General features: G+C 33.5%; 1 protein-coding gene across 1 annotated transcript in view; it reads left to right on the forward strand.

Moving 5' to 3' along the window:
• Positions 1–3895, forward strand: part of LOC106460673 (cytochrome P450 315a1, mitochondrial-like) — a 14800-nt gene extending 10905 nt beyond the window's left edge. Inside the window, exons 7-8 of the mRNA XM_022387430.1 lie at positions 2239–2445; positions 3093–3895. Of these exons, the coding sequence (XP_022243138.1) occupies positions 2239–2445; positions 3093–3209 (324 nt within the window). The 3' untranslated portion in view covers positions 3210–3895. The remainder of the gene's footprint in view (positions 1–2238; positions 2446–3092) is intronic.
• The last annotated feature ends 7913 nt before the right edge of the window (positions 3896–11808 follow it).

Consider the following 11808-nt stretch of genomic DNA (forward strand, 5'->3'; position numbering starts at 1 on the left):
ACTATTCGTTGGTAAAAGAGTAGCCCAAGAGTTGGCGGTGGGTGGTGATGACTAGCTGCCTTCCCTCTGGTCTTACACTGCTAAATTAGGGACGGCTAGCGCAGATAGCCCTCGTGTAGCTTTGCGCGAAATTCATAACAAACAAACAATTAATTGAAAAAAGACTCTGGACTGACTTGAACCTCGAAGTTGTGGCTAACATGTTTCGAAGTTTCTTTTCTTTTACTCAATAATATAATATTACTATTTCACAGCATCCTAAAGGAATTTTAAAATCTGTTTAAAGCTAGTTGGAGTACTCGTCCCCTGGACGGAAGTTATGTAAATTCATGATTAATGAAAGGTTATCTTTGGACATGAAAAGCTGTTTCCCTTATACGTAATTGTAAAACAACGCAAAAACGTCCATAAAAACTGCAAAACACAAGATGTGACACCGCAAATTTGCATGTATCTCCCCATGGACCCAATGAACCTCCATACCAAATTTGGTGAAGATCCATCTAAAGGAGGCGAAGTAGAGGTAAAAAGCGCCCATAAAAACTGCAAAACGCAAAATGCAAAACCGAAAATTTGTATGTAACCCCGCATGGACCCAATGAACCAGCCACACCCTGCGAAGTAGTTACATGGACACACAACAGATAAGATACAGTACTATAATATTTATATAGATTCTACAATATTTGTTTGAATAGTAGTTAATCAACCCACTAATTGCCTGACTTTACTCATAGTGAGAAGCGTTATCAGGGGGGTGACGGCTTGTACTCTTGGGTATCTTAGAGGAAAGTACTGGTGTTGTTAACCAAAGAACAAAAGTTCAAGTCGCGGTCCTGGAGTATCTTTGAAAATAATTATATTTATGATATGACATTCATCATGAAATTTTATATGTAGTATAATTAACGGTTACATCTCACACTTTCAACGGAAGTGCCAAACAGTGTACTTGGTGTAGACAGCAAAGAATGCCTCACATCTCTAAAATATTTCTACTTACTTTATAAATAAAATATAACTGTACTCTAATCTTTAAATAGTTTAGATTTGCAACATTATTCTAATTTTATGAAACCGAAACAAATCGCAGTCCTTGTATTGTTTATGTCAGTCAAGGGTAGATGTCGCCAGTGTATCATGCAAGCACGGATCTGCATTGAAGTTAACATTATAGTGCAATTTAGTTAATTAATATATACATATTCATGATTAACAAAGGAAAGTTATATATTGAAAAGTACTGTTACGAAAAATATGTACCAATAAGCTGTATTGTTTTGTGGACAAGTTTTATTCAGTATGAAAGTAAGAATGATGCAACAACAATGTATTGTTATGTAATTTTTATGTACATAGAAACTTTTCTCCAGATGAAATTTATCTTTCTCAATAATACAGCATAAATTTCCAACTGTTTTACACGTGACGCTGTTAACACAATACATCTTTATTTCATATAGATGTATGACCGTTACACAATAGTTGAACTATTGTATACACAGAGCCTTTAACCTTCTGACTGTTCTAGCAACGCGATCGTCAAGTTAACAGAATAAACTCCAAACTGGTTCAAGATGTTAATGGTTTAAACTCTCATCTGTTCTACATATACGGACGTTAACAGAATAAACTACGAACTGGTTTAAGATGTTAACAGTTTAAACTCTCATCTGTTCTACATGCACTGATGTTAACAGAATAATCTCCGAACTGGTTTAATATGCTTACAGTTTAAACTCTCATATGTTCTACATATACGGACGTTAACAGAATAAACTTTGAACTGGTTTAATATGTTAACAGTGTAAACTCTCATCTGTTCTACAAATAAGGATGTTAACAGAATAAACTCCGAACTGGTTTAATATGTCAATATTTTAAATTCTCATCTGTTCTACATATAAGGATGTTAGCAGAATAAACTCCGAACTGGTTTAATATGTTAACAGTTTAAATTCTCATCAGTTCTACATATACGGATGTTAACAGAAAAAACTCCCAATCGTTCTGAAAGGATGAATGTCAGAATTTCATATTTTCCACTCCTATGTTTACATGTTATTTTCTGTGCTTTTATTGCAACATGTTACGGTAGCGCCGCGTATTTCTAATCTTCAGTACTTTGCTAGATAATCTGTTTTGTTTTTGTTGTTGTTACTCATAAATAGTCGTAAAACTTTGTCAGACAAGGTATTTTACGATTCTCTGTTAACAAGAAATTGTAAAACATTCTAGAAACTGATACTGATGTCACTGTACACAACCGGAAGAGATCCTAAATATTTCCCAAATCCAGATCATTTTAAACCCGACAGGTGGTTGAGAATTCGGGACACTCGTGACATCATCAGTACTTTTGCATTCTTACCTTTCGGTTTTGGTATCCGGTCCTGTATTGGCCGCCGGGTGGCAGAGATGCAGATGCAGTTTTTGTTAGCGAGAGTAAGTTTTTATCTTTTGCACTACATTAATATGAAATTTACCCTATAAAATACATATATATTCCAAATCCTCACTTTCTTAAGTCAATCTTGTTTCATTAAGTCAGACTTACTAATTCAAATATCAAGAAAACAAGGATATTAAAGTGGATGATCCAGGAACAATAATTAGTGCTTTAAAGTAATATTAATGTTTAGTTTATGAAATCACAAATATGAATAAAAAATACTCGTTTATTTTGTACGTCGTTTATGGTAACATTGTGTTTGCTAATTATAATCGTTAATACCTACAGCATAAGTTGATAAGGCTGAAATTCTTTAGACGTGTTTTGTATATGTTATATAATCTACACAAATTTCAAATACAGATACCCCTCGTTCACTTATTAATAACTTACTCGTTGTGATAATGAATCCAGAAGTATTATATGTAACAGATCACGAAAAGTATATAATTATTTGTTTTGTTTGTATTTAACATCTAAGCTTGCGAATCATGATGTATAAAAATAATAAAGACGTAATTAAAATTATTATCAATTTATTACGCTGTATATCAATTACCAAAATTACTGATTAATTGTTTATTATCTTAAGAATCTATTTCAATCGCCATTACTCATGAGTGCCTGATTTTCCTTACAGACGGTTCAGGCATTCCATTTGGTTTCTGCTAACACAAGAGATGTAAATATTACCATGAGAATGATCACGACTCCGGATGAACCAATCAGATTACGTTTAGAGGATCGTGTTAAATGAATCATCTATGCAGAAACCCGTACAGACTGAAAGTCTTTGTGAGACTTCGATTAACATCAGTATTTTAAATAACGACGGCCAGTGGATGTTTGAGTCATGTTAAGCTGACATTAAAGGACAGCAGATTGCTTTCAAGCAGCTTTTTCAGTGCAATCATTATTGTTTTTAGTTCAATGTAATAAAAGTAAAAAAAAAAACAAACAACATAAAACATCAGGAGTTTTTAAAGAATTCCAGTTGTAGTGAACTCAAATTTTTGCTGTTGGAGTGAACCTATATTTTGGCTGTTGCTGTAAACCCGTGTTTTTCTTGTTCAAGTGAACCCATGTTTTTATTATTAAAGACACAAAACATGATGAAGCAAACCACCAGGAATCTGAAATACGAGCGGCTGGATTTTCAGGCGATAAAAAAAGAGATGGAAAGTGTTTGCGTAAAGGTTAAGAAGTTGAAATATGAGAGAAAATGTGATAAAACTGTAAGAAGTAAAGAAGAAACATTTTTATTGAACTATTAAACTGGTAATACTACAACCATATAAACACCTTTATACAATTTGGTTGAATAACAATCATTACCTATCATTGTAAGTATAAGGCTAAGTTAGAGCGGTGAAGGAATTATTAAATATTCTTAAATTATATCGCTTATTGTTATTCTGTTAACCTAACTTAGGTTTCTGTAAAGATATAAATACGTTTTAATTTGTTTTTGTTTAATTCCTATTTACAAATAATATTTTTCATCATCCTCATATAATCAGTTTATTTAACAAATTGTAAAACGTTCGTCTTTTTTTTCTTTTTTTTTTCTAGACTCGTGCAATTTTTGTATGATTTTTAAAACGAGATACACCTATAATCCTCATTGTAAGTATTGGAATTCGCTAATGCAAGTTCAAGATAGCCAATTAAAACAGATATCTTATCCAGTATGAGTCAGGAAATTAGGTTTAGCATTCTATTTTATTTCTAAAATTTCTTTTAGAACATTTTTCTTGGAATAAATCTTAAATATTATGATAACGCTATATTTTTTTTACAAACTTAGATGAGAAAACAAGCTATTTTAACTTAGTTTGAGTTTATCTCTCTTTGTGTTTTACAGCATTTAAAGATTCATAATTAGTAAGACTTTATTTTTATTCCTGTTGGAAATATTCGACTTCACTGATAGTCTCAGAATGAGAAAGTTGATGAACATGTTATCAAATCGCTTGTCAGCTTTTACTTGCAAAATTTGTTAGAAAAAGCTTCAGCGTTTTGTACCCCAAGAAACGTATTTTTTTATAGAATTATCCTCTCCGTGTTATGAGACAATTGTCTAGTTTTATTTTAAGAAATAGCATCTGATCTCCACTTAAAAAAATATAATTTTGTTGTTATATATATATATATTATTTCAAATACACTTTACGAATTTGTCTAAATGATAACCACAAGACATTGAAAGGTTACTCATTTGTGTGTAAACTAAACTCGCCAAAATCATGTTAAATAAAAAAAACAATATGAGAGGGGTAATAAGCTCTTACTGCAGTAGTTACTTTATAACCCCCCTCCCCAGTGGCACAGCGGTATGACTGCGAACTTACAACGCTAGAAATCGGGTTTCGATACCCGTGGTGGGTAGAGCACAGATAGCCCATTGTGTAGCTTTGTGCATAAATTCAAACAAGCATTAATCTACTCGAATCCCATCTAAAAGAATTTCAACTTGAGGGTAAGCTAGTAGAAATCCTGATGAGTAATAAAATCGAATGGGGTATACGCGCCCCCAAGTAGCACAGTTGTCTGCAGACTTACAACGCTAGAAACCGGTGGTGGGCAGAGCACAGATAGCCCATTGTGTTGATTTGTGCTTAACTACAAATAAGCAAATACTTTGTACAGTGTTCTAAAATTTTGCTCTTGTGTAAAAAATGGGAAACATATCAGACAATGTTAGATATTTGATGAAACGAACATTATTTGAATAGAATAAAGTCCTCTCAAGAAATCAAACATAACTTTCGACTAGTTTGTAAGTAGCTGTAATTTCTCCACGTTTCATTAGGCCAAAATATCCTACGTTATGTCCAGACTTTGAGTAGTATTTGTGTCAGGGTTAAACAGTTAAACTCAAGTTTCTAATTCATTGTCATAATTCTTGATGAAGAGTGTTTTGGTGTTTATTATTGTTTGTGCGCTACCCCTAGATCAATGATCCAAGTTTAAGACACTTTTGATTATGTATTCGCTTAAATATCGTGGTCAATAAGTAGCCATACAGAAAGTTCAAAGTTCAGGCTACCTAAGGAAGTTTATAGAGTAACAGATTACTGAAGAATAAAGGTATTCTCAATAAATTAGAATAGGTTGTAATGAGAAGGAACCGTAAAAATCTATTTTTTATATCGATTTACTATAATTTACATGCTGCAATGGTTGCATTGATGGTATGAATACTCTTTGCTGTTATCTGTTGTCAGAGAAATGGTATGAATACTCTTTGCTGTTTTCTGTTATCAGAGAAATGGTATGAATACTCTTTGTTGTTACCTGTTGTCAGAGAAATGGTATGAATACTCTTTGCTGTTTTCTGTTATCAGAGAAATGGTATGAATACTCTTTGTTGTTGCCTGATATCAGAGAAATGGTATGAATACTCTTTGCTGTTTCCTGTTATCAGAGAAATGGTATGAATACTCTTTGCTGTTACCTGTTATCAGAGAAATGGTATGAATACTCTTTGTTGTTTCCTGTTATCAGAGAAATGGTATGAATACTCTTTCTGGTTCCCTGTTATCAGAGAAATGGTATGAATACTCTTTGTCGTTACCTGTTGTCAGAGAAATGGTATGAATACTCTTTGCTGTTTTCTGTTATCAGAGAAATTGTATGAATACTCTTTGCTGTTTCCTGTTATCAGAAAAATGGTATGAATACTCTTTGTTGTTACCTGTTATGAGAGAAATGGTATGAATACTCTTTGCTGTTTTCTGTTATCATAGAAATGGTATGAATACTCTTTGTTGTTACCTGTTATCAGAGAAATGGTATGAATACTCTTTGCTGTTACCTGTTATGAGAGAAATGGTATGAATAATCTTTGCTGTTTTCTGTTATCATAGAAATGGTATGAATACTCTTTGTTGTTACCTGTTATCAGAGAAATGGTATGAATACTCTTTGCTGTTACCTGTTATGAGAGAAATGGTATGAATACTCTTTGTTGTTTCCTGATATCAGAGAAATGGTATGAATACTCTTTGCTGTTACCTGTTATCAGAGAAATGGTATGAATACTCTTTGCTGTTACCTGTTATCAGAGAAATGTTGGATCAAGTTGCTGTCTATTTTCAAATGTTTTTTTTTATTGTTAGCCAAGTATTCAATATTATGGTGCTCATGTTACTTTGTTTGTGTATGTGGTATTAGTATTCGTTTTATGTAAATTCGTCACTGTTAAGGTGCTATATTCTAATAGACTTTAAAATGGACCATTGAGTGTTCATATCATACGTTGTTTTCGATTCACCTATCTCTAGTCGCCCCCATGCTGTTGAGTTTCCTCAAGTCGGAAATGAGCAACAAAGTGGCTTATGAAAGTTAACCCTGCTTCGAGACTAAGTGGGGGACGTTTTTAAGCCAAGCGAAAAATATCAATAGCAATAAAAGAACACGTTTGATGCCATATTAAAAGCTTAAGGGGTAGAGTATCGAAATCGTTGAAAGCGGGTACTATGACGTCATGTCTGATTTATCGAAGTGGGATAAGATATCATAATTGATTACATAGACATTATTCAGAAAATCGTACCTTAGCATAATGCCCGTTATTTGCTTCTTTTGAATTCTATTGTGTCTCATCTATTTAAAAGAAAAATCATCTGATTGTGGTTTGGAAAACGTTAACACTAAAATATCTAAAGTATTTAAATAGTACTAAACGTTAACAAAGGGAGATTTAGTTAAAATAACCTTAAGATATGAGCTAAAGATTTCTGAACAAATATGACTTTTAGCTTTTATTCATTAATAACTTTTGTTTTATTGATAGTTTAAAAAAAATATGTAGAATTCTCCTGTTTTGAATTATATAGTTTAACTTAGTTTTCATAAAACAGGAGGAATATTGTTGATAAAACATATACACGACTTCTGAAAAAGTTCTGTTTAAACGATTATTATGTAGTCCTCGTCTAAGTACTGATTTTATAAAAGAACTTTTAAAACTATTGAATTAATTGATTGTTACTTAATAAGGGTTTTCGAATGTATTTCTCTACATTAACCTAGACAATGACATTTAACTAAATACACAAAAACTTTACATATTTTTGAATGCTGAGAGCTTAGTACTTTATTTCTAAAGTTTGCAGTATATAAAACATCTTTTCACATGTTAATTTTTGCAGCTGTTTATTATCTATGTGTCCACGTTTGCCTTGTACAAAACAATGATTCGTAAGTAGTGTTTGAATCATATTGTCGTCAAAGTTCAATGTGTTTTCAACATTGTTAGAGATACTAGTGTAAAATTAAAAGAGATAAACCTTTTTTTTATGTATAATAAGTTGTGTTGTTGCATTACATGACAAGTATTTTAGTGTAAAGCCCGTGTCTCGGGAAACATGTTAATCAAAAAGAAAAAATAGGGAGAGTTGAAACTTTTTGTTTGGGAATTTTTGATTTGAAGTTTTAGTGAAATCGCACACCACAAGAATTTTTCACCATGTTTGTTTTTAGTAGTTGAATAGTATAATACGTTTAGATACAATTTACAATCAGCAAAGAATACAAAATTATTTAACGTTCAAATTTTCGTTCACTAATACGTATCTCATATTACACATCACGTTTGTCAAAGGTCGAGCGTGGCGCTGTGGTTAACATGCCCAGACTATGAAGCTGAGGATTCGCGGTTCGGAATCTATTACCGCAATATCATGCTCCGCACATTGAGGATATCATGCGTTATAAAAGTAACTGTCAAATCTCATTATTCGATCAGAGTAGCTCAAGAGTTGGCAGTGAGTGCTGTTGATTAGGTGCCCTTTTTTTTCTGTACCATTTCAAAATTAGGGACAACTAGTGCAAATAGTTCTTGTGTAGCTTTTGCGTGAATATCCAAAAAACATATTCTAAGCATTAACTGTAGAGCCACCTGATGGTACTTTTTAAACCGTTGTCTTTGGTTCTAGCACAAAGCTACACAATTGGCTATCTGAGCTATGGTCACCATAGGATTTGAACACCGCGGATTTTAGCGTTGTAAGTCCGTAAACTTACCGCTGACCCACTGGAGGATTGATTTTACAATTAGTATAGAGTACTAACGCAAAGTTGAACACAGTTGTATATAAATAAGTTTATACACTTATGCTGAAATTTTACATATGGGTTAAATATATACTAAGGTCATACTACTATGAACAGGAATAACAAAAGAAGACTTTCACAGTTCAATCAAAGTACCTACCTTACCATAACAGTGCCTGAATCGTGACTAATTAGTCACGTCTCTCCCAAGATATTCCAGAATGATCTACTGTAAACCAACAACAAGTGTAACAAGATTACAACGTCTTGGATTCTTTTTTTTTTATCTTTGGGCGAAACTACACAAAGAGCCATCTGCGCATAGCCATTCCTAATTTAGAATTGATAAAGTATAGAAAAGGCAGATGCTAGTCGACATCTCCCAACTGTTAGGTTACGCATCTGACCATCATTGTTATATCGCACAGAATATCGGAGCGCGTTTTTTGCGGAAACGAATAGCAAACCACAAATCCTTGTATTTACAGTACAGACACGCTAACTATTGAACCACTTGGATAAAAAGTTCTAGTGCTATTTCATCTTACTAGCATAAAATACCAGCGCCACGTTGTGTGGTTTAAAGATCCCTTCATGTACCGATCAAGCTCCTCCATTATACCTAATTACTTCTATAGCTACCCCAGAGGGAACCGTACCCGAAAAGAAACCCTGTTAGGACACACGCCTGTGGTACTTGACCACTTGTACTTGCTTGTGAGTGGGGGTATGAACACAGTTTCAAACATGGAGCCCTCAAGATCCCGAAGGCAGGAACACAAAATCCGATACCACATTCGGATTCAGCGACCTTTAAAACGTGCTGCTAGACCCCATCATGACTGGGTAATCTTCCAGGCGCGTTTTAGACCCAATTTGTAGGGAGTGCTATGCCATATAAAAAAGGACATCCCCGAGATTGGTCTTGCTTGCTCCAAAACTATGAAAGGAGCTATAGGACAAACAAACAAATTCAAACACAACACGAATTAATATAGGATCACTTGGATGAATAACTAAAAAGAACATCACAAAAAATGGAAGGATTTGAACAAACCAAACTTAAACTCAATTTTAAACGCATAGCCATTAACATTTTTCTAGTGTTACCATATTGCGTTTTAATATTATGTTACTGTGTTACTACATATTTAAATACTAAGTTTAGTAATACACTGTTAAACTGCGACAGCAGTATCGCCGTGTGTGTGTGTGTGGTGGGGGCTAACGAACCTTTCTTTTGGACCACGAATGAACATTTAATTCTGCAAGATGCCATATCTTTGCAGATTAACAGCAAAACCGACATCCTTAACATAATCATACATCTTCAAACGTTTCTCACTATGGTGTAAATGGTCAAGTATAATACCAAGCAAACACCATACTGTAAAATCATGTTCTCGCCAGGATAAATCCTTCATATTTTCATTTACTCTGGAGCAACTAAATACGTTTCTGAAGATGTTTGTTCACATCTATATACTCTTAGCCAGTTCGACACAGTAAGATATGGTATTTAAACTCAAGCATTCAAATGACAGTATGTATACCTCATACATATCTACAATAATAAAATGGCGTGTGTGTGACCGCCGTAACTCCAAGAGGAAAGAACTTAAAAACCTGAAATTTTGCACCCATACTAAGTGGGCCCTCAGAGTGTGCACCTGGGTATTATTACTTATCCTCGTGCATGTGCGAGTGCATCTTTTTGTGAGGCAAGCTAGCTACAAACTACATAGGAAAGAATATGTGACCCCATAGTACCAAGAGAAAAGAACCTAGAAACCTGAAGTTTTGCTCCCATACTAAGTGAACCCTGAGGGTTTGCACCTGGGTATTATTACTTATCTACGTGCGTGCGTGCATGCGCGTACACATCTTTTTATGCGAAAAACTACATAGAAAAAAAATGTGACCGCCATAGCTCCAAGAGGAAAGAACCTAGAAACCTGGAATTTTGCATCCATACTAAGTGGACCCTGAGTAGACCCTACTTATCTTATCCACGTGCATGCGCATGTGCATGTTTTTAATGAGGCAAGCAAGCGAAAACTATATAGTAATAAAGTGATTCCTTATATTACGAATTATAGATATAATATACAGACAGATAGACACGCACGTGCGTGCGTGTGCGCGCATCTTTTTAATGAGGCAGTCTAGCGAAAAACCACACAGAAAAGAAGTTGTTTCTTAGATAACAACTTTCAATATATATAGAAGCCAGTGCAGTTTGGTAACAATACGTTCCAACAATGGCTTTTATATCATGCTGCTTAGCAATAAAAGTATAACCTAATATTGTTGTTAAGAGTGTATGTGCTGAAAGTATAAAATGAAATGTATAAACTACAAAATTAAAAAATATATTTGTTGTTTTCTAATTTAGAGGCTCTGTTAATTAGATTTGTTTTTATTATTTAAGTTTAAAATCGGAAGACAAGTCAGAGGGAAGGTTACTTTTATAAACACACCACATCCAGTAAGGGAGCAACAAAAGTATATAGGTTATACTTTTATGCTAAAATGGGTTCAGAATACACACACTGACATAGTCATTTAGAATAAATCAACCTAATAACCCGAGCGAAGCCGGGTACTTTCGCTATTTGTATAATAAGATCCAAAATAGTTGATAAACAGGGATTTATATAACTGTGACTGACACACAAACGTCAAATAATAATGAGTATATAGTATTCAGTTTATTTTTAACATACGCATGAATATTTATTCAAATATAACTTGTTTATCATCTAATTCTCATCACATTTAAGGAAGATGTACCAAGAACAGATACGAACCCCCATAAAAAAAATCCTGTCTATGCCCATGTACGTCATTAAAACAACAGTGGGAACTTTTCTCAAGTTGCTATTATTAGTATGAAAAGTTAATGAGTTAGAATAATAAATATAGATTCGCCCTTGTTGGTATTTAGAATGTCATTAGTAGAAAGTATATAGCTCTCGTGTTTCTAAGAAGAAAGTTCATCAACTTTGGTAATTAGTTTCTAAGATCTTTAAACGAAAGTCAATCCTTTTTAGTAAGTGTTTAGAACTCGATGTGATAAGAAGATATTGAGTCCGCACTTGTAAGTGTTTAGAGTGTAATAAAAAAGTAGATCCGCTCTAGTGTTTAGAATATCATCAGATCAAATACATATCTAGAAAATCATAAGAAGAAAGAAATCCGTTCTCGTAAGTGTTTCTAATGTTACCAAAAGAAAGTAGATCCGCTTTTTTAATGTATTTCTAGTATCAAATGAAATTAAATCCACTCTAGTGTTT

Source organism: Limulus polyphemus, unplaced genomic scaffold (genome assembly GCF_000517525.1).
Source record: "Limulus polyphemus unplaced genomic scaffold, Limulus_polyphemus-2.1.2 Scaffold813, whole genome shotgun sequence".
Classification (NCBI taxonomy): domain Eukaryota; kingdom Metazoa; phylum Arthropoda; class Merostomata; order Xiphosura; family Limulidae; genus Limulus; species Limulus polyphemus.